This window comes from Staurois parvus, unplaced genomic scaffold (genome assembly GCF_062004578.1).
Source record: "Staurois parvus isolate SC_StPar_1 unplaced genomic scaffold, SC_StPar_1.0 ptg000858l, whole genome shotgun sequence".
Taxonomy (NCBI): domain Eukaryota; kingdom Metazoa; phylum Chordata; class Amphibia; order Anura; family Ranidae; genus Staurois; species Staurois parvus.
Window position 1 is genome coordinate 1,735,691 of NW_028318654.1, and position 24,409 is coordinate 1,760,099.

General features: G+C 43.9%; 1 protein-coding gene across 2 annotated transcripts in view; it reads left to right on the plus strand.

Moving 5' to 3' along the window:
• Positions 1-20,152, plus strand: part of VSTM5 (V-set and transmembrane domain containing 5) — a 76,349-nt gene extending 56,197 nt beyond the window's left edge. The window contains exons 2-5 of one of the 2 annotated variants that reach the window (XR_016306672.1): positions 2,033-2,359; positions 2,454-2,591; positions 4,029-4,170; positions 19,477-20,152. Coding sequence is in view for 1 of the 2 variants with exons in the window: in XM_089655636.1 (XP_089511762.1) it covers positions 2,033-2,359; positions 2,454-2,591; positions 19,477-19,511 (500 nt within the window). In the remaining variant the exon portion in view is untranslated. The remainder of the gene's footprint in view (positions 1-2,032; positions 2,360-2,453; positions 2,592-4,028; positions 4,171-19,476) is intronic. The other variant, XM_089655636.1, reaches the window with a different exon arrangement.
• Positions 20,153-24,409: the final 4,257 nt, after the last annotated feature.

The window sequence follows — 24,409 nt, forward strand, 5'->3', positions numbered from 1 at the left end:
CAAAATCCTGTGAGCAGAGAGCAGGGGGCGGAGCAGGGGGCGGGCGGAGTGTGTGTGTCTATGGACCCAGGGGTGGACTGACAACTCATGGGGCCCCCGGGCAATAGGGGATCATGGGGCCCCTGTGTCCTTGCCCAAACTCAAAAAAGCCTATGAAAAAGGTACCAGGGGCATCTCATGGGGGCCCCCTACTGACCCCGGGCCCTCGGGCAGTGCCCGAGTTTCCAAATGGTCAGTCCGCCCCTGTATGGACCTACAGCTCGGGAACAAGCTCACACATCTGCCCCCATAGCAACCGGCTTGCTATGGAGGCAGACACAGAAGAGGAGAAGACAGCGCTGGTGGGGGACCCCAGAAGAGGATGCTCAGGCAATAGTACTGCACAGGGCAGGTAAGTAAAACATGTTTGTTAGTTTAATTTAAATAATGCCTTTAGAAACACTTTAATCATAACTAAAGGGTCGAGGATCTAGCTGCTCATCCCAAAATCAAATACACAAATGAACACCCCCATGGGGGACTTTCATGCAGCAACCATGATACATATACATAAAAGGACTTTTGTTAAAAAATACATGGTTCATTCCATAAACATCCTTACAAAAAGTACACAATTGTTTACAGCACATCAGCAATATTGTGATAGACTTTTTTCACACAATAAACTCAGACAATACCACAAAAATATTTCCTCCTAAATATGAAGAATAACTCCCAAAGGAAGGGAGATAACTCTGACTCGCTTCGATCACTCCATTTTGTATCTTCTTCAGGGGGCATAGACATAGAAGGAATTTCTAATAAAGATACAAAAATGAATGATAATATACACACAATAGTGAATTAAAAATATTTAAACCAATTATCATAATAATACTTACAAAAAAATGTTTTAATGAACATTGATCAGAGCAATTCTAAATGTTATCCAGGGTGGGATTGTATAATCCAAGGCCTCAAGGGTATGAACCCACCAAAGAAACACTTTAATACCTTAAAAGTGGGCCACTGTTTGGACACCATCATATGGAGGGTTTTGGGTACACCACTTCTCTATAGTAATAGAGTCACATAGTAGGAGTGACTTCACAAGAGATTTAGGAGGATATTAAGTGACTGCAATGTTCTCCCTACGACCTGATTCAACCAGAAAGATCACAGTCACATACCTGGTCTGACGCTGACTTGATGACAGGGCTTCCCTCATGGCTGAGCACCCCTGAAGGCAAGAACAGGGAGTGCTAAGTTTAAAGAAGCACAGGTGCCATTTAAGCAGCTCTGCTGGAGGTTGCTTGCAGCAGAGTCCAGCAGATAGCTGTCAGCTGGTCTGTCAGGACTGATGGTAGGATCTCTGTTGCCCTTGGAGATGCAGCAGGACCAAGGAAGCAGCCATAAGCAAGATGGCACCCGAGGCAGAAATGTGGTCAGACTGGCAGGGCCGGGCTGAAGAGGCATAGTCAGGATAAAAGCCATAGTCATACACGGAGAGACAGGCCAGAGAGAGGGCTGAAGCGTGGTCAAGAACAGTAGCCAAGGTGATATACAGGAATCAGATGAAGCATGCTAAATAGTAGTCAGGTAACAGGCCAGAGTCATACACGGTAAGGCAGGAGAAGCAGAGCCCTTTAGAGGGCCAGGGTTAGAGCCAGGAGTCAGACAGCAGGAAGGTCCAGAGACAAGCCGGGTTGGTAACAGGAGGTCCAAGGAATACAGGATACACAGGAGCAAGGAGTACTGGTAGCTGAATTCATTGTATTGTCTCCACCAAGTGGCATTAGCCCTGCAACTATGTAGAGACCTTCAGATGAGAAGTCCACCAACCACATCTCAAGGAATCCCTAGCAACCTCTGGAGGAACCCTAGAGTTCCACAGAACCCTGATTGAGAATGGTTACTCTAATCTGTAATCAATCAATTACTTAGCATTATTTATAAGGCCAACATAATGCAAGGTTAGACCTGAAGCATTTGAGTCGATGTTTGTGAACAGAATATAAAAAAAGTTAAATGTCCTGAATATTTTCTTCTTCAGGCAAAGGGATCATGTTGCTCATCCCAGAGCCCATCATAAATGCCACAGTGATGCAGAATGTACTCCTGTCCGTCGACCACACCTGTAATGGAACACCGTGGATTCAGTGGCAGTTCATGTCCAGCTGGAAGTCACAATGCATCATAGAGTGGAAGATGAACTCTTACGTCAACATCTCCAGTGGTTACAGCGGGCGTGTTCACAACTACGACAATGGCTCCATACAGCTCCTGAACGTGGAGGTCAGAGATTCTGGGTTCTACATGATCACCCTGAGCGATGAAATTGGCAACGTCAAACAGAGTACAATCATCCTCAATGTCCATGGTAGAAGCTGTCCCTCAATTTCTGATGATTCTTTTAGACAATCCTCAATTTACTGCCTATTGTGTCTCTTACACATATCTGTCTCTCCTTCCAGAGATTCGCTATGAGGAGTTTTATTTTGTGGCGGTGTTCATAGCGTTCCTGGCTGCTGGGTCGGCAGTTCTAGTCTGTCTCATGTGGGTGTGTAATAAATGTATTAACATCTGCCAGAGGAGGAAACAGCACCGACGAGGTAACACAGTCTTGTACTGGCACACAGTTGTGTATTATATTAGTATGTGTTGTTGTGTATGTCTGTTACCCCAGGGCAGGTGCTACCACTAGGCAAACTAGGTGGCAGCCTAGGGCGCAGCCACTGCCACTGGTTTCCCTACTCTCCGACATGGCCAGACCTAGGGGGGTGTTGGGGTTGGCTACACCCCCCCCAGGCAAGCCTTTTGACGGATTGGGGGGGGGGGGGATTTGTGCTCGGAGAGGGGATGGGTATGGGGAGATTTGTGTTAGGAGGGGGATTTGGGGGAAATTTTACTAGAAGAGGGAATTGAAGGGGGGGGGGGGGTTGTGCTAGGAGAAGGGATTGGGTGGGAATGTGTGCTAGGAGAGGGGGGTTTGTTGTAGGAGAGGAGGATTGGGGGGGATTGTGCTGGGAGGGATGATTGGATGGGGAGAAAGGATTTGTGCTGGGAAGGGTAATTTGGAGGGAATTGTGCTAGGAGGGATTTAGGTGAATTTGTGTTAGGAGGCAGGATTGAGGGGATTTATGCTGGGGGGGGGGGGGGTTGGGGGAAAGGATTTGTGTTGGGGTGGAGAATTTGAGGGGAAAGAGGGTGTTTGCTAGGAGGGGTGGAGTGGAACTACAGGTGAAGTTTTTTTGGGGGGGAGTGCAAGTGGCTGGTCTTGCCTAGGGTGCAAAATAATCTAGCAATAGCCCTGTCCCAGGGTAGTATTGATCCCAGGGTGGGCATTTGCCCCTGGCCTGTGCTAATAGGATAAATAGTCTGGTGGCTCTGAGCAAGAGCGGACTGACAACTCAAGGGGCCCCCGGGCAATAGGAAAACATGGGGCCCCTGTGTCCATGCCCACAGTCAAAAAAGACTATGAAAGGTACCAGGGGAATCTCATGGGACCCCCTACTGACCCCGGGCCCTCGAGCAGTGCCCGAATGCCTAAATGGTCAGTCCGCCCTTGGCTCTGAGTTGAGATGCTTTATTATTCAAACGGTCAGTCAGATTGGGACCTGTAGTCATTGACGCATAGTGGGCCTTATGTGGCTACCTTGTTCAGACCTGCAATGACAAAGTCTGGAAGAGGATAGTCTTAGGCTAAGTTTACACTAGCAGTAGAGCTTGCCTCTCCTCTGCAAAGTCATCTGTGGTGGATTGCTTTTCAGAGGAGGTTGACGGAGGAGCTATGTCACCTTCTCACTGCCTGTTTTAACTCATGCTGCACCACCACAGTGCAACCATGTGCATTGCATATGGTTGTAGGGCATTTTTGGTGCAGCCCCATCAGGGGAGATCCTTTTTGCAGCATCTGTTCACTCGGCTGCCTTTGTGGCTTGGGGGGGGCATTTGTGGGTATTAGAAACGCATCATAGCGTGTTTTTACCACTCCCCCCTTCCTAACTGTAAATGTATATGAGTCTTAACAGTATCAGCTTCCTTTGCAGCTCCAAGACATCATGTGAATAACTGCAGAAAGCCACAAATGGAAGCTGATGCCGGGAGATGTGAAAACATTTTTTTACTATAAACAACGTCTTTTAGGAATAGCCTCCTATGACCATGTCCACCACTCAATGAGGCACTATGGTACATTTTACTTAGCCTTCACAAATCTATCCCTACTATGGACAGGCTGGTTGCATCTACTCCCTATCACAAAATTTCTCAGTCCACTCCTGCACTGCCATAGGCCGGGGGCCTATGGAAAGCAGGGGCTTTCTAAGTTACACAGCTTGGTGTGTCTGAGGTCAGCTAATAGGAGGCGAGCTTGCCAGTTGTCGCAGTGGGGTGGATTTACTAAAGGCAAATAGACTGTGCACTTTGAAAGTGCATTTGCACTCATTTTTCCCCAGGGTTTAGTAAATGTGGTAAAGCTCTGCTGATTTCCTTCATCTAATTATATGCAAAACTTTTTTTTTCATTTTTTTTTCCCTTGATTGGTTATTCTTTACAAAGTGAAGCTTTAGCACATCACATTTACTAAGGAAAATGAGTGCAACTGCACTTTGCAAAGTGCATGGTCTATTGGACTTTAGTATATCTTTTATACTTGTATAAATTAACACAGTCCCTATTAAAATAATAATAAATATGTAAACAAATTAATTTAAAGAACATAGATAACCAAAAATGATTCTGTTCACTTCTTTTGTAAGCTCCATCTATGTTCTCACTATGTAAGGAAATATTCTGATGGGCCAGTGTTTGGAACAAGAATAGGTCTAGGGCATGGGTGCTCAACCTGTTGAAGATGGAGGACCACTTAAGTGATTTGGTGACTCATTGGGGGCCACAATGAAATGAAATGGTTCAGAAATTTAAATTTTTTTAAATTTTGAATAGCATAAGGAACATTTTCCTTCTGTAGCTGCAGAATGCCGGTGGGAGGGAGAGAAGGAGAAGCCAGCCTGTATTGGTTTGCACTACCCCTCGTGTCCGAGTGTAAAACAGAATGTGACAGGGAGGCCACATGGGCTCCATGGAGCATGGGGCATGGTCACCATTGCAACACAACAAACACTTTACTCCTGCGCTAGGAAAGGACTCAGTAGACCCAATCGGAATGTTCTGGAATTTTCTGAAATATGCACTGCTTGCTGCCCTCAACAGACCGGGGTGGTCCGAATACACTGGATACAAATGGAGAAACAGAAAAAGGGCACACCGACCTAGTGCATTATCGTTTAAAATAATTTATTAAAGAAACAAAAATAGGTATCATACTCACAATGGACATAATAACACAGGCATGTCAAACTGAACAAGATGTATGATCCAAACAACATCTGAGTCCATACGATGGAACCCTGGATGACCAACTGGCTAACGGATTTCGAGGACACAACCTCTTCCTCAGAGCCAGAGGTTGGCTCTGAGGAAGAGGTTGTGTCCTCGAAATGCGTTATTTTAAACGATAATGCACTAGGTCGGTGCGCCCCTTTTTCTGTTTCTCCATTTGTAACCATTGCAACCCCTGACGCTACACCAGTGGTTGGGGGGTATGGTAAAAATAAATCTCAACTATGGGGTTTTACTGTCTCCAAAACAGCAAATATCAATGAGTCCTTACTGCCCTGAGTCCCCTATAAGACTGCTTTCACACTGACGGGCTGCGGTTTAGTGCACAGTGCACTTGCGGCTTTCCTGCGGGTTAGCTGCTCTTTGCCATAGACTTCTATTATATCTTGCCAGTGTGGTGCACTTTCTGAAAGTGTACCAAAACTCCTGCAATTAGTTTGAGGTTGAGGGCCACATCAGAGGGCTCTGTGAGCCACAGGTTGAGCACCCCTGGTCTAGGAGGACCAAGCTTGTTGAAAGACCTTTTGTAACCATCAGCATTTATATTTAAAGCCCATTGCACCCCTAAAACCATCTTAATTACACTTTCCCTCGTGTTAGGTGAATTCGTTCCAGTTTATAAACATCGGTTTTGTAGTGTGGGTCCAATTTTCCTCCACTTCCTGATGACCACTGTAAAATGTTAGATTCCATCCCAGGTGACAATAGTCTTTAGGACAATTAGAGGAGTGAATTTGCCTAGGCTCAGAAAACTGTATTTGCCTAGGAACAGAAAACTATACAGAGGTTTTATCCCTCCCTACTCTCCCCAAAACTAAAAACGGTTTGACTAGACACAATTTAGGGCTCTTGCACACAGCCACATGGTAGGGCATACAACTGCACAAAGTAAACATTTACAGTTTGAAAAATACACTTTTATGTGTGCACATATAGCCTCACACAGCAGATTCTATAATGCATCTCAGTGGGCATTTGGTCAGCTATGCTGCAGCTATGGCTTCCACGCGCCACAACAACAGGCATATGTTACTTTATATGACTGTACGCCCTTGTGCAAGAGCCCTGTAGCTGAACTCAAGATTTAAAAATGGCATTAAATGTATTTCATACAAGTACCCTGATCTGCACACAGACTGGCAGAGGGAGAGCCAGCACTCTTTCTTTATTTGGGCTCTATTGCTTTCCACAATTCTGTCTCTCAATATGCAGAGATCAGAGCAGAGGGATGAATTCATCAGTGTGCTGCTCCTTCATCGCCCAATCACAGGCAAGGGTAAGCCCTCGACTATGTATTGTTAAACTTAAACGTAAGTACCCAGATCTGCACACAGACTGGCCAGCTCTCTTTATTTGGGCTCTATTGCTTTCCACAGTGCTGTCTCTAAATATGCAGAGATCAGAGAAAAGGGATGACTTCATCAGTGTGCTGCTGCAATCATAGGCTGGGGTTAGCCCTTGATGAGGATGTATTAGGTCCGCCCTATAGTAGAAGTACTGCTACAGAGCGGCACTGGTGCGCAAAATCACGTATATATACGTGATTTTGCAGTTTCGGGTAGGGGGCAAGCAGCACACAGTTAAACAGCACACAGCACACAGTTAACCCTTTGATCACCCCACATGTTGACCCCTTCCTGCACAGTGTCATTAGTACATTGTCAGTGCTTTTTATTAGCTGATCACTGTATTGGTGTCACTGGGGATGTCAGTGACACCAAGTCAGTTCCCCTCAGTGTCACAATGCTTGCTGCAGTCCCGCAGTCCCGTTATCTGATCGCCACCATTACTAATATAAAAAAAATGTATTTTTAAATTCCAGTATATATATACACCGCCATTTGTAGACACTATAACTTTCACATAAACCAATTAATTTACACATATTTGGATTTTTTTTAGCAAAGGCATTTTAGCAGAATACATTTTGGCCTAAATTTATGATGAAATGTAATTTTTTTACTGGACATGGTTAATAGCAAAAAGTCAAAAAATATAGTTTTTTTTTCTCAAAATTGTCACTTTTTTTTTTATAGCGCAAAAAAAAAAAAAATTGCACAGGTGATCAAATAGCACCGAAAGAAAGCTTGATTCCTGAGAAAAAATAGGATGTAAATTTCATTTGGGTGCAGCGTTGCATGACTGCACAATTGTCAGTTGAAGTAACAAAAAATGGCCTGGTCAGGAAGGGGGGTAAATCCTCTGGAGGGCAAGTGGTTAAACTTAAGTCTGCAAGGAAATTCAAGGCCTGTGCTGTGATTTCTGGCAGGGGTGCCGTAATCATATGTCACCTGGCTGAGATCTACTAGTCGACTGGTTGCTGACCCCCGTTATAGAAGTTAATACAGTTCACACACACTCACCGGCCACTTTATTACACCTTGCTAGTATTGGGTTGGACCCCCTTTCGCTGTCAGAATTCTTCATTGCTTAGAATAAACAAGGTGTTGGAAACATTACTCAGAGAGTTTGGTCCATATTGCCATGAGTTACTGTTGCCTTTCTATCATCTGGAACCAATCTGCTCATTCTCCTCTGACCTCTGACATCCGCTTGCTGGATATTTTCTCTTTTTGGGACCATTCTCTGTAAACCCTAGAGATGGTTGTGCAAGAAAATCCCAGTAGATCAGCAGGTTTTGAAATACTCAGACCAGCCCGTCTGGCACCAACAACCATACCTACGTTCAGAATCACTTAAATCCCCTTTTTTCCCAATTCTGATTCTCGGTTTGAACTTCAGCAAGTCATCTTCATCACATCTAGATGTCTAAATGCATGGAGTTGCTGCCATGTGATTGGCTGATTAGCAAATTGTGTTACCAAGCAATTGACCAGGTGTACCTAATAAAGTGGCCGGTGAATGTATAGCCTTGCACCACAGATTCTGTAATGGATGTCAGTTGACATTTGGTTAGTTATGCTAGGGAACAGAGGGGCAACAGACTAAGTGCAGCATTAATAGTGCGATTTATTAAAACACATACAATTGGCAACTCACTGGAAGGTAAAAGAGACAGGCATATCTGTAAGTCGGGTGCCTCCCCTATAGGTTCCTGCTTCCAGGCAATCAGGATGGTCTATGCTGGCTACTGCAGCGGACGGCCACGTTTGGATGTTCCAGCTCCACAGTCCAGCCATGCATAGACCATCCTGACCACCTGGAATCAGGAACCTATAGGTGAGACACCCGGACGACTTACAGATTGTAATGTCAATTGTATGTGTTTTAATAAATCGCACTATTAATGCTGCACTTAGTGTGGCGCCCTTCTGTTCCCTTTTATACTCACAGAGTTCCAGTTTTGCTCCAAAGGGTGCTGCCGCTGATGCCGCTTAGTGTTCATTCTTGGACTTTTATATAGACTTTTATTTATTATAACTAACTCTTCTCCAGAGTCGATTGAATACTATTTTTTCTGGTCAGCTATGCTGCAGCTATGGCTTCCAGGTGCTACAACAACAGGCATATGTTACTTTGTATGACTGTACGCCCATGTGCAAGAGCCCTGTGCCTGAACTCAAGATTTAAAAATGGCATTAAATGTATTTCATACAAGTACCCTGATCTGCACACAGACTGGCAGAGGGACAGCCAGCACTCTTTCTTTATTTGGGCTCTATTGCTTTCCACAATTCTGTCTCTCAATATGCAGAGATCAGAGCAGACGGATGACTTCATCAGTGTGCTGCTCCTTCATCGCCCAATCACAGGCAGGGGTAGGCCCTCGACTATGTATTGTTAAACTTCAGTTTTCAAGGAAATTCAAGGCCTGAGTTGTGATTTCTGCCTGAACCAGGGGCAGACTGACAACTCATGGGGCCCCCGGGAAATAGGGGATCATGGGGCCCCTGTGTCCTTGCCCAACTCAAAAAAAGCCTATGAAAAAGGTACCAGGGGCATCTCATGGGGCCCCCTACTGCAGTGCCAGAGTTTCCAAATGGTCAGTCCGCCCCTGGCCTGAACACAATTACAAAACCTCTAGAAGGTAACACAGTTCACATATACTTTTTTTTTTCACAAATTATTCTATTAAATTTTTTGAATAACAAAATACAAAGATGGTAAACATATCACCCTTATATCACAGATATATCAGATAGTACATTGTACAGTTTTTACGTGTTTGTATATATTTGATGTTTCCATCTATGAGAACAGAATTTGGTCATCACAAATCATGATGTACATACAAACTGCAATGTGGGAGTCCCTATCAAGGATGTGTATTCATACATACTTTAATTGCGCAAATGTTTGCCTGAGGTTTAGGTTTCTTTTAGCCAGTTTATAATTAGGCAAAATCCATTATGGGAATTGCTGTAAGAAGAAAGATGCACAGTACAGTTACATTGGTAGAAGCGGAAAATCGCTGTGGTAGCTGCCACTACTACAGTGATCCAGGCTATCTCCTAGGCCTTGTGACAAGAGGCTGTCCTGCTGCATAGTAATCACAGAGGTCACCCACTTGGAATGGTCGCCATTCAGAGAAGGCTTTGCTTTTTTTCTTTTTTCTAGTATGCTATGAGGAAGGTTTTGGCCGAAACGCGTTAGCATTTATAGACTCTGTATTTCCTACTGTGGACCAATAAAGCTTCTTTATGAAGAAGTGACCAAGTTGACAGCTATATTTCTACATACTTTGCATTTTCCTATTGAATGAAAAGTGTTCTCTGATTGGATGAAGTGGAGAGGGTGGGGTGCTGATGTTGTGATATTCACGTTGTCCAATCAGAGAATGCCTATGGGTACTATGCAGCACAACAGCCGCTCAGCACACAACCCAGAAGACAGCAAGGATCACTGTAGTAGGGGCAGCTACTACAGTGATTTTCAGCTTCCACGGGGATTAACTAAGTATGGAATATGTATACTCACAGTACATTGTTCCAAGTTTTAATATTTTAATTATGAAAAAACAACATACCTGGAATTCAGCTGTAAGTTGGCCATACACAAACCTCAGACAGTTTTTGATGAACCAGCTGAAACCTGCTCAGTGGGTAGCTCTGCTGGTCCAGCTCTATTCAAGAAAAAATGTTCATCCATTTTTGTCGGAGGAGCCTGCTGGAAGACGTTTGGCTGAACAGCGGCTGCATCCAATCTGATGCCGCCACCGTTCAGGTGTCCTGACAGCCACCACTAGCATCTGTCAGGATACAACATCTTTTCAGGGAAGCCTACCCCACTCTCACCTAACAGCCGATCTCCTCCACTCCTCCTACCACTCCATCCCCCACAGCCACTTCCTCCTGTACCACTATCCCCTCCCTCCTAGATTGTAAGCTCGAAAGAGCAGGACCCTTGATCCCCTCGTGTATTGTTTTGTTACTGTATTGTCTCATGTACTGTCCCCCACTATAATGTACAGCGCTGAGCAAACCTTTTGGCACTATATAAATACTGTATAATAATAATAATAATAATAATAACAGCCTAGTAGGGCGATTCGTCCATTTGTGCTATTTAGCTTGGATGGAGGAATCTTTGATTTTTCTTTGGGCTAGCTTTAGTAAATCAACTCCGATGTGTCTAATGTCCCTCCTTTTGTTAGTCAGTAATAAATCAGTACATCGAATGTAAATGCCTAATATCAGTAATTATTGTATACTTGTAAATCAAATCCTAACTGCAAGTTAATGGTCACAACAGCTTGTATTCATGGCGGATGTGGCTACCTAATCATTATAATAATAGTCTGTCATTTTACCCGACACTGACACCAGGCTCCAGATATACCGGACTGGTCTGTGTGTTTGTGTTGGATACAATTGATTTCTCTCTGGTCTAGAGGAAAATTGCTCTGTTTTGTCCTACAACAATCACCTAGTTCTGACTGCCAATTGTCCTGAAATTTACAAATAGCAAAAAGTGCTGGATGATTCAGAGTATCTGTAAAGTCCAAGAAAATAAGTAACAAGTATTAAAAGCCGACTACGGTGTTCTTATAATTTAACCACTTGCCCTCCAGAGGATTTACCCCCCTTCCTGACCAGGCCACTTTTTGCATTACGGCGCTGTGTTACTTTAACTGACAATTGTGCGGTCATGCAACGCTGCACCCAAATGAAATTTCCGTTATTTTTTCCCACGAATCGAGCTTTATTTCAGTGGTATTTTATCGCCTGTGCGTTTTTTTATTTTTTGCGCTATAAATGAAAAAAGACCGATAATTTTGAGAAAAAAACAGTATTAGTCACTTTTTGCTATTAAACATGTCCAGTAAAAAAATTTAAAAAATAAAATTTCATCATAAATTTAGGCCAAAAAGTATTCTTCTACATGTCTTTGCTAAAAAAAATCCCAATACGTGTAAATTAATTGGTTTGTGTGAAAGTTATAGTGTCTACAAATGGCGGTATACAGTATATACTGGATTTTTTTTTTTACTAGTAATGGCAGCAATCAACACTTATAGCGGGTCTGCGGCAGGCATTCTGACACTGGAGGGAACTGACTTGGTGTCACTGACACCATTACAGTGATCAGTGCTAATAAAAAGCTGACACTGTACTAATGGCACTGAGCAGCAAGGGGTCAACATGTGGGGCGATCAAAGGGTTAACTGTGTTCTGTATGCTACGTGCCCCCTACCCAGAACTGCAAAATCACATATATATATATATGTGATTTTGCACACCCGTGCCGCCCTAGTAGCAGTACTTCTGCTATAGGGCAGACCTAATGCATGCTTGTCAAGGGTGATCAAAGGGTTAACTGTGTGCTGTGTGTGTGCTTCACTGTAAGCACACCGCTTTGATAATGACAACTAATAATGAATAGGTAGGCGCTGTGCATAAAAAGAACAAGAATTTACCCAAGCAGAAGCGGAGTGACCATTTGGAAACTCGGGTACTGCCCGAGGGCCCGGGGTCAGTAAGGGGCCCCATGAGATGCCCCTGGTACCTTTTTCATAGGCTTTTTTATTTTTGGGCAAGGACACAGGGGCCCCATGATCCCCTATTGCCCGGGGGCCCCATGACTTGTCAGTCCGCCCCTGCACCCAAGTGAACCCAATATAATTGCTAGATATTTGTTATCTGTGGGTGGACAACCTGTTGGTGAACTGTTCATCAAACAATATAATAAATACATTTATTAATCCTATTTCTATAAAAAGTCCTTGCACCACGTGCTAAATAAACATAAACAGTCCTTTTTTGACTTCCTGAAGATGCCGCCAGGCGAAATGTACGTCGAAGAAACATGAGTCCGTCATATCCGGGGTTCGGTGACGTCACGTCCGGCCAGAGCAGAAGCGAGGCTTGGAGTGCACGTCGTCCATTTTAATTGATTACAAAGGCAATACATGCTGGTGCCGGCTACATAGGCACTTCTACATGTGAGTGTACAGAGTTTGTTTCTGATTTTGTTGTTGCCTCATTAAATACTACACTTAGAACGGCTTTATCTTCTCTGATTCCTTTGAGTTGTATGGCATAACCAGCAAGGATCACCTGTCATAATCCCTTTATACATCTTTTGCTGAATCTATCGGCAATTTTATATCAGTCTTCCTGGCTATACAACTATGAAGTGTGGGTGATGGAGACCATTTTTGGAGGAACCTTAAGAGAATGTCTTGGCTTATAAAACACAATGCGATATATGACCTCCGGAATGGGGTCATATAGGTCTGGTGAGTGAGCCATTCGTTTGTCTTTGCACCGTGGTGTGGTATAGATCTTCATGTCACCATGATTGAGTCTCAAAAAAGGACTGTTACACATTATGTTTATTTAGCACGTGGTGCAAGGACCTGTTATGGCAATAGGATTAATGTGTGGTTATTGATTATATTGTTTAACCTCCTTAGTGGTATTCCCGAGTGTAGCTCGGGGTAAAATTTCAATACCAAGAGCGGTAACCCCGAGCTACACTCGGGCTTACCATGCGGCGTTGCTCAGGGAGTCCCTGCAGCACTTACCTTGTCCTTCGCTCCCACGATGTGTCCCCTGCAGCGTCCCCGGCCATCTCCTCCGGCCGATGCCGGCATCCGGCTTCCGTGTTCCGGTCCCTGTGACGTCGGGACATACGGGCACCGGGACCGGCGGGAAATTTGAAATTTAAAAAAATGTCATTTTTGCTGTCATTGCTGTTTCAAGTGTGCTTTGTCCGGCGCCCTGCCTGCATTTTGACTGTTCTTTCTGACTGCAAACTTAGAAAAGTCCATGGCGTCCAAAAAGCGCCCCTTTACGTCAAAAGTGGTTTTAGAACAGCGATAGTAAATCAGAACCATTTGCAGAATTGAGTGATAATGATTCGTGGGGAAATTCGTCATCAGACACTGAAAACGATTTTGCGACTTTGCTCAGCGATGTGCGAATTTGCCTCTGTATTTCAAATTTCAGTGTTTTTGGTTTGATTATATTATTGAATTAAATGTATTATTATTATATTATTATTTTTTATGATTATTTATTAAATTATAATTTATGATTTCGTGTTTCAAGTTTTATCATATCCGGAATGTTTACTAGACTCTTGTTCGGACAAATTTCAGTGAGTTATTCCTAAAAATTACAGGCCTACAATAAAAAACTACATATTTCCATGCAAAAAAATGGTGCAGCTTTCAGTACAAAAAAATCAGAAAGAATCATACCGCCGAGGAGGTTAATGATCAGTTCACCAAAAGGTTGTCCACCCACAGATAACAAATATCCAGCAATTGTATTGGGTTCACTTAGGTGAATTCTTGTTCTTTTTATGCACAGAGCCTATCTATTCATTATTAGTTCACATACAAGTGTCACCTTCACTTTTTAGGGGCAGCTGTAAAACCCCCTGGGGGGTAAATATTAATTAACCACTTGCCAACTGCAGATAGCCAAATTATGGCTACACTGCAGCCGGCCAGTTCTGGGAGGACATCATATGACGTCCTCTTAGAACGCGCCCTCACATGCGCCCCCGGCGATCTCTTTTTTTGTTTATAGTGCAAAAAATAAAACACCCGGTGGCGAGTACATACCACCAAAAGAAAGCTCTATTTGTGTGGAAAAAAAAATTATAAACATTTCATATGAGTGCAATGTTGCATGACCGCGCAATTGTCATTCAAAGTGCGACAGCACTGAAAGCTGAAAATTGGCCTGGGCAGGAAGGGGGTATAAGAGCCCGGTAGGCAAGTGGTTAATCACCAATTTAATTCTTTATTATATATTTTTTATTTTATATCAAGTATTTGGCGCCACAATAATTTATAATTTTTTTTATTTTTTGAATGTTCACACTGCTTTGTATGGCTCTGCTAGTGTGCAGGAGCTGACAGGGGAGAGATCTGTATTGTTGACATACTGTATTGTTGACAGGTCTCTCCCCCTGTCAGAGATACTCGGCAATCACTGGGTGCCGGCGAGTAATCACCATCCGGGACACGGTGATTGACAGCTGAGGCCGCGAATGGCGGTATGTGCGGCTCACGCGCGCCCCCTACCCAGAACTGCAAAATCAAGTATATATGCTTGATTTTGCACACCCGTGCCGCCCTGTAGCAGTATTTCTGCTATAGAGAGGCATGGAACTGGTTAATTTACTAAAGGAAAATAGACTTTGTTCTCTGCAAGGGTATTTGCTCCAGAGCTTAGGAAATGTGGTGAAGCTCTGCTGTCTTCCATCATCCAATCATGCAAGTACAAAATGCTGGTTTATTATTTTCCTTGCATTTGATTGGGTATTCTTTGCAAAGTGAATCGTCACCTCTTTTATTAAAGTGGTTCTGAAACCTTAAGGTATTTTTACCTTAATGCATTCTATGCACTGAAGTGGTTGTAAAGGCTCAAGGTTTTTTTTTACCTTCATCCATTCTATAAACGAAGGTAAAAAACCTTCTGTGTGCAGCAGCCCCATCCCCTTCCTCCAGCCCCCCAATACTTACCAGAGCTCCATCTCGATCCAGTGGTGTGCACAAGAGCCTCGGCTGTCCTGGCTCCCATTGGCTCCCACTACTGTCAGTCACAGCCAGTGAACTAATGAGGAGAGAACGGGGGGCAGGGCCAAGCCGCGTCTGCGTGTAAATGGGCACACAGAGCAGCGGCTCAGGAGCGAGTCTGTTCAGGTGCCACCATAGCAAGGTAAAAAAACCTTCTGTAACTTGGATCTTCACCCCAGCCCCCCTATGCTTACTTGAGCCTAATTGTGATCCAGCGCTGTGCATCAGAGCAGCAGCTCTCCAGGCTCTGTCCCTCGTCACAGGGCAGATGATAGCAGCGGGAATCATTGGCTCCCGCTGCTGTCAATCAAACTCTATAACAAAGATATGGGGGGCTGGGTTGTGGCCAGCTGTGTCTATGGACACAGGCATCTGGGCTTAAGATTGAGCCTGCATGAGTGCCCCCATAGGAAGTTATTTCTGGCACTGGAGAAGCAGCCAGGAGCGTCGGCGGGGGACCAGAGAAAAGGACCAGGGTTGCTCTGTGCAAAACTATTGCACAGAGCAGGACATGTTTGTTATTTTAATAAAAAAGCATATGAAGCTCTACAATCACTTTAAGCTCTGGAGCAAATGCCCTTTGCAGAATGAAACTGCACTTGCAAAGTGCACTGCCTATTTGCCTTTGGTAAATAAATCCCAGTGTATGGCGCCGTGTGACACTAGTATGAACAGATCTGGGTTATGTTTTGTTATCACTACTTTAAACCTTTAGCTGCCAGAGACGTTTTTGCATTTTTTTTAACACGTTTAAAAAATTATTTTAGGCCTGAAGATTACACAAAACCCCAAAATACAGTCAGGTCCATAAATATTGGGACATCGACACAATTCTATCATTTGTGGCTCTATACACCACCACAATGGATTTGAAATGAAACAAACAAGATGTGCTTTAACTGCAGACTGTCAGCTTTAATTTGAGGGTATTTACACCCAAATCAGGTGAACGGTGTAGGAATTACAACAGTTTGCATATGTGCCCCCGGCGCCTGCGCTTACAGTCGTATGTGCATACACGTGGGGGTGGAGGGGCCTCAAATTTTTTTGGGGGAGAAATGTTATGTGCTTGGGTATAACTATTTTTTTGCTTAACTTTTTCTTTTCATTACAGAGCCCCCAATGTGATGATTTTTAGGTGACAGGTTCTTTAGGACGTAGAGACCTGGCAGTGAAAAGGGTTAAGCTGCCCACTTTCCTGTTCTCTTCTATTAACAGCTCACTGAAAAGTAGAACTAGTAATGGTCAAATCTACCCGGCTTCAATTCACCAAGGGTTCAGCGAATTCAAACTTAGAATTGCATCCCATTGAAGTCTATGGGGGGGAAAGTGTAGTTAAATTTTCCCCATTTGTAGGACTAATAGGCAAACTACTTGAAGCTGCATGATTTCAAAGTCGCATTTCAATGTAACTTTGGGTGCAACTTGCAGACATCTGTGCTACTTCAAGCACAGATGACTATGCAAGTCGCACCTGAAATCGGCAAAAGTAGTGCAGGAACTACAGAGTAGATTGCGCAAGAGGAACAATGTGCATGACCCCCCTCTCCAAAAGCTCTCACCAAGGAATGAGAAGCAAGAGGCCACTGAATGAGCCAAAGCTGAGATCTGACCCTTAATGGTACTTAGAGACAAGGACTTGTCTAGACTCGACTAGGGAAAAGGCCAAATTTGTCCCACTGAATAGTTCCCTGGGTGAAAATTTCATGCCTCCCACCAAGCAAAATACACTTCCCAATTGTGGTGGTAGACTTTGGAGGAAGAGGACTTCCTAGTTTTCCAGAGAGTTGGGATGATCGAATCTGAAAGTCCCGTGTCGTTCAGGACCTGGGCTTCAACAGCCATTCAGTCAGCGACCGAGAGCAATAATGGAATGAGAAGCAGCCTGCCCTTGTGAAAGCAGAATGTGATCAAGAATCAGTCTCACACATACTGTACAAGAATGGTCTGCAAGCTTACACATGAACAGGGATTCCTCAGCACTGAAGAATATCAGTGCATGAATTAGTGCACCTCAGCAGATGAACTTGTAGTTCTCAACGAAGCACAAGTTTGGTGATCAGTGCACTCACAGTCCATTGACACTCCCTCCAGGTCTTTAACTCAAAGACTATGCCTCTGTATGGACAAGGAGCTGGACGAAGAGTCTACAGGAATCTGGCATTGCACCTAGGGCCACTGTTAGAAACCAAAGGGGCCCCATACAGCCAACTTGAGAGCCCCCCCCCCCCCAAAAAAAAATACAGTTTACTATGCTTCAGTTATAAATTAACACAATGAGTGATCTGTACCTATCACTCATTGTGTTCATTCAGGAAAAGAAGGGGGTGTTAATGTGACATATTTACTGGACCCCTCCCCCACCATCATGAGGATCCTATTGTGTGCTTGCAGCTGCCAGAGGGAAGAAGCAGAGGGTAGCAGGCAGCACTGCGGGGGTGAGGACACACAGGGGGGCCTGGGCAGCAGGGGGGAATGTATGTTGCACAGAGTGGGTGATGGGTGCGGAGGGGATGGAGGGTGGGGTGGCTCAATTACTGGAACCGATCCCCTGTATGGTTCTCTCTGTAGCAGCTGAAAGCGAAGCGGTAGTCAGAGAAGAAGCCAGCTTTCAGCTGCTGCAGAGAGAACCATACAGGAGATTAGTTCCAGTAATTGACCCCCCCCCCCTCCCCTGCCATGCTGATCACCCTCCCTGCCCCCATCTGATTCACCCAGCTGTCTGGGCCCCCCTGCTGGTCTGGGGCCCCGTATAGGAGGATTGGTGGTACCCCCTTATCCATGGCCTTGATTGCACCTGTGATCCACTGGTTGCAGTTAAAAAATTCTGCAGGCTCATTTGCAAAAAAGTAATAAATGCAAATATTTGTGTATTTATTTATTTATGTTTGCAAAAGGTGGTCTTTAACCACCTCCCGCCCGCCATATAGTCCAATTACGGGCGCAAGGTGGTTCTCTTGTTCTGATAGGACGTCATATGACGTCCTGCCATTCTCACCGTGCATGCGCGGCTCAGGGAGCGCGCAGCGTGGCGATCAGCGGTGCTCTGTGTCCCTCGGACACAGGGTATCACCGATCACGAAAAGAGCCGAAGATGTTGGCTTGGTCATGTGATCAGCTGTGTCCAATCACAGCTGATCACATGTAAACAGGGAAATGCTGGTTATCGGCATTTCTCTCCTCTCGAGCTGTCACGCTGACAGAGGAGAGGAGAGGCGGTAATGGGCTTTCCACGGAGGGTACATGTACACTGATGATCCGTGTGCCCTGATGACCAGTGTGGCTCCAGAAGTGCCAGCTGATCAGTGCCACGTGCCAGTGCCCATCAGTGCCACATATTAGTGCATACCAGTGCACATCAATGCCACAAATCAGTGCTCATCTGAGCTGCCCTTCAGTGTCACCCATCAGTGCCAGTCAGTGCCACCTATCAGTGCTGCCTATCAGTGGCAGTCAGTGCCGCCTATCAGTGCTATATATCAGTGCTGCCTTTCAGTGCCCATCAGTGATGCCTGTCAATGCCCATCAGTGCCACCTACCAGTGCCTCCTCATCAGTGTCCATCAGTGCATCTTATCAGGGCCCATCACTACAGCCTCATTAGTGTACATCAGTGAAGGAGAAAAATCACTTATTTACAAAATGTTATAACAAAAACTAAGAAAAAACTTTTTTTTTTCACAATTTTCAGTGGTTTTTGGTTTGTTTAAGAAAAAATAAAAAACCCAGAGGTGATTAAATACCACCAAAATAAAGCTCTGTCTCAAAAAATGATAAAAAAATTTCATATGGGTACAGTGTTGCATGACCGCACAATTGTCATTCAAAGTGTGACAGCGCTGAGAGCTGGAAATTGGCCTGGACAGGAAGGGGGTAGGCAAGTGGTTAATGATGTAATAATGAATATAAAGCTGCATTAATTTGTGTCTATTATATCTGCCAGAAGTTCAACTTAAGCATCATGCTGACCTCTGATATGCACAGTATATGTGAAATACAACCATTTTTATGAAAACATGAATTTTTTTTTCTAATATATGTTTTATCATTTTTTTTTAAATTACATAGTTAATTCAATTATTACCATATTAACAATAATCATGTTAATTAGCATATCAGAACATTGGGAATAAAGAAACTTCTTGCTTTTAAACTCTACAGCAGAAGAGATCGAGCTGCGCATCATTTCGGACTGATCGACTTTCTACCTCAAGCCGCCACAAGGACTTTGGTCCAGTCTAAAGCGATGTTTACTAGTAATGAGAGTATTGGAAGATGGAGCAGTCTGTCGGCTAGAAGCCGCCTCTCCGCACTGGAACTGTTCCTACTGAGCCTGTCCTGCAGTATTTATTATTGGTGTTCATCAAAAACAATGCCATCTAGTAGGCCTCAAGCCTGCATTCCTCCACACAAAGGGGACTTTTATCTGCACACAACTATTGGAAGCTGTTGGGTGCAGACTCCAGAGGCCATTTGCACTTGCTATTGTTGTTTAGCATCTTATCAGCTAATAGAACTAGTTAGAGGAGATTCCTGTATATCACACATGAGGTACATTGGGACCTGTCACAACACGCTCAGCCATCACTCATACATGGTACAAAGCCCGGCACAGTAATGACAGGGTCTACCATCTTGTTTATATGGTCAGTCGTTGTGTGATTACGTGGATGCATTGTTTACAACCAAGTTGTCGTGTTGTGGAACCCGGGGACACACTGGAATCAACAAACAGCTCCTATATATATAGAATTCATATCTTTGAATGGTGAGTTATTGTAAAGAGGATGCACTGTTAAAATATTTTGTTTTTTATATAAATGAAATGTGAGCTGTAGTTTGTGATGTGTCCGGTTCTTTACCGTGTGTGATAGATAAATGTGTTATTAGGGCTCATTCACACAGGCGCTTTTAGTCGGGTTTCCTCCTCATCCCTTTAAAAACCGAACACATATTATTACCTGTGTTCTGAGGCTAATTTATTGCAGATAAGACACTAAGTGAATGAAACCATGCCGCCCTATGTGCAAAATCATGTATATATACGTGATTATGCAGTTCTGGGTTGGGGGCACACGCACGCCCTACCTGCGTCTTGGCTGTCAATCACCGGGTCTCATCCGGTGATTCCCCAATGGCAACTGGCGGTCCCCGAGGATTTCCAATGGGGGAGAGACCTGTATGTAAACGATACAGATGTCTTCCGTCAGCTCCTGCACACTGCTTTGTATGGCTCTGCATAGCAGCATGCTTACAGTGAAACATGCGGCACACATAGTAAAACACACAACATGCATAGTAAAACACACACGGCACGCATAGTAAAACACACAGCACGCATAGTAAAACACACATGGCACGCATAGTAAAACACACACGGCACGCATAGTAAAACACACGGCACGCATAGTAAAACACACACGGCACGCATAGTAAAACACACACGGCACGCATAGTAAAACACACAACGCGCATAGTAAAACACACACAACGCGCATAGTAAAACACAGCACGCATAGTAAAACACACACGGCACGCATAGTAAAACACACACGGCACGCATAGTAAAACACACATAGCACACATAGTAAAACACACACAACACGCATAGTAAAACACACACAACGCGCATAGTAAAACACAGCACGCATAGTAAAACACACAGCACGCATAGTAAAACACACACAGCACGCATAGTAAAACAAACAGCACACATAGTAAAACACACACAGCACGCATAGTAAAACACACACGGCACGCATAGTAAAACACGGCACGCGTAGTAAAACACACAGCACACATAGTAAAACACACACGGCACGCATAGTAAAACACACATAGCACGCATAGTAAAACACACACAGCCCGCATAGTAAAACACACAGCACGCATAGTAAAACACACACGGCACACATAGTAAAACACACACAGCACGCATAGTAAAACACACACAGCACACATGGTAAAACACACAGCACGCATAGTAAAACACACAGCAAACATAGTAAAACACACAACACGCATAGTAAAACACACACAGCACACATAGTATAACAGCACACAGTTAACCCTTTGATTGCCTCACATGTTAACCCCTTCCCACCCATTGCCATTAGTACAGTGTCAGCTTTTTATTAGCATTTATTAGATATTGATGTCACTGGAGATGCCGGCGACACCAAGTCAGTTCCCCCCAGTGTCAGAATGCCCACCATAAGTCACTGATCACCGCCATTACTAGTAAAAAAAAAAATGCCAGTATATATACTGCCATTTATAGATGCTATAACTTTCACGTAAACCAATTTATTTACACGTATTGGGATTTTTTTTAGCAAAGACATGTAGCAGAATACATTTTGGCCTAAATTTATGACAAAATTAGATTTTTCAAATTTTTTTACTGGACATGTTTAATAACAAAAAGTCAAAATGTTGTTTTTTTTTCTCAATATTGTTGGTCTTTTTTTGTTTATAGCGCAAAAAATAAAAACCGCACAGGCGATCAAATACCAACTAAATAAAGCTTGATTTGTAGGAAAAAAAGGACGAAAATGTAATTTGGGTGCAGCGTTGCATGACCACGCAATTGTCAGTTAAAGTAACGCATCACCGTCATGCAAAAAATGGCCTGGTCAGGAAGGGGGGGGTAAATCCTCTGGAGGGCAAGTGGTTAATTACCACTTTAATCAGCCACAGAACCTGTGTAATTATTATTATACAGGATTTATATAGCGCCAACAGTGTGCACAGCGCTTTACATTATAATGGGAGACAGTACAATTATTTATTTATTTCAGGTACTTATATAGCGATGTCAATTTACAGAGCACTTTACATATATATTGTACATTCACATCAGTCCCTAACCCTCAAGGGGCGTACAGTCTAAGGTCCCTAACTCACATTCATACATACACATACTAGGGACAATTTAGACAGGATCCAATTCACCTACCAGCATGTCTTTGGAGTGTGGGAGGAAACCGGAGTACGTGGAGAAAACCCACGTAAGCATGGGGAGAACATGCAAACTCCAGGCAGGTGGTGTCATGGTTGGGATTTGAACCGACGACCCTACTACTGCCAAGTGGAAGTGCTAACCTTTTAGCCATGGTGCTGCCCATTACAATACATTTCAGTACAGAAGGAATAGGAGGCCCTGCTTATGGAGCTTACAATCTAAAATTAATATGTGTTCAGTTTTAAAGGGATGAGGTGGCAACCCTAGCCTTTAGATGTGTACAGCATATAGTTTTGATGCGTCTAAGGCTTTGTTAACACGGGGTGTACATAAGCATACCCAAGTGGAGGGCTGTGTTGACCTGCACCAGGATGCACAGGTCTTCCATGCATGCTCATGTAGGCAGTCCCATTGCTGGAATGCAGCGGCTGCATGGACACAGTCTGTGCAGGTGCGTGGACTCGAACGCACTCAGGATGCGCATGAACTAGACCTGAATGCAGCACTCGAGGAATCGAATGAATGGTGCCATACACACAGCTGTGTCTACAATCGAAAATGTGCTCCGTGTTTACCAGTATACAAAAAGTAGGACACAGCTGCTTCCGAGGACACACTTTCTGCACATTTTACATGTGTAGATGTATAAATGCATGTAAACACAAGTACACATACAGTCACTAGAAGAATTGTATGCATCCAAATACATGTAAACACAAGGTGCGTATTTTAAGCAGGATTTTCGATTATCTCTGTCAGCAAGAACCTGCTTTCTGTGCAGGAAATACACATATGCCCGTGTGAGTGAGCCCTTAAAGCGGAGCTCCGCCCAAAAGGGGAAGTTCTGCTTTAAGGCTTGGTCCCCCCGCTCCCCATTAAGGATTGGCACCTTTGAGGAGTTGGGGGGGGGGGAGAGGGGTATCCGAATTTGACAGGTACCCGCTCCCACTTCCACTGTGATCGCCTAGGTCCCAGAAGACTACGGGGCCATTCGCAAAGTGCAGCGCTTCCTGTGTATACCAGCCATGGTGAGGACACTGCTGGACCGAGGGACAGGTAAGTGGCTGTATTTTAAAAGTCAGCAGCTACAGTTTTTGTAGCTGTTGGCCTTTTTTTTTTTCCAGGTGGAACTCCGCTTTAAATCAGTATTAAACCCCAAAGCAAACATTTATTACAGAGTATTGCAGCTTACCAATTCTTAGATGTGATGGCTGCATTAGTTTTCTTCTTTAGCCTTCTTACTTCTATTTTCATCTGGTGATCCAACCACTAAAGCCAGCCATAGATGGATCGAATTTCGGCCGGTTCAACAGGGACTAGCTGAGATTCTATCCAGCTATGGGCACTCCATCGATCGATCGACTTCAGTACAACCAGCCTGTCGGATTTTTATCATTCAATCACTGCCGGAGCTATGATCATTGTGTTCGGCCAGGGAGGAGCCTTCCCTCCTGGCAGAACACAATAGTCCTACGGGAGGGAAACAGACCAATTATCTTTCCTTCAACCTGTCCTTAACCACTTGCCCTCCAGAGAATTTACCCCCCCCCCCCTTCCTGACCAGGCCATTTTTTGTGATTCAGTGCTGCATTACTTTAACTGGCAATTGCGCGGTCATGCATCGCTGAACCCAAATTAAATTTATGTCCTTTTTTTCCCCACAAATAGAGCTTTCTTTCGGTGGTAATTCATCACCTATGCGTTTTTCATTTTTTTCTGCTATAAAACAAAAAAAGATCAACAATTTTGAAAAAAAAAAACTATGTTTTTGACTTTTTGCTCTAAAACATATCCAGTAAAAAAATTTAAAAATCAAATTTATTCATAAATTTAGGCCAAAAATGTATTCTGCTACATGTCTTTGCTAAAAAAAAATCCCAATATGTGTAAATTAATTGGCTTATGTGAAAGTTATAGCATCTATAAATGGCGGTACATATATATACTGGGACTTTCTGTTTTTATGCTAGTAATAATGGAGATCATCGACTTGTAGCAGGACTGCGGCGGGTATTCTGACACTGACTGAGTGACTAATTGCCGCTGACATCCCCAGTGACACTAATACAGTGATCAGTGCTAATAAAAAGCACTGACACTGTACTAATGGCACTGAGCAGGAAGTTATTA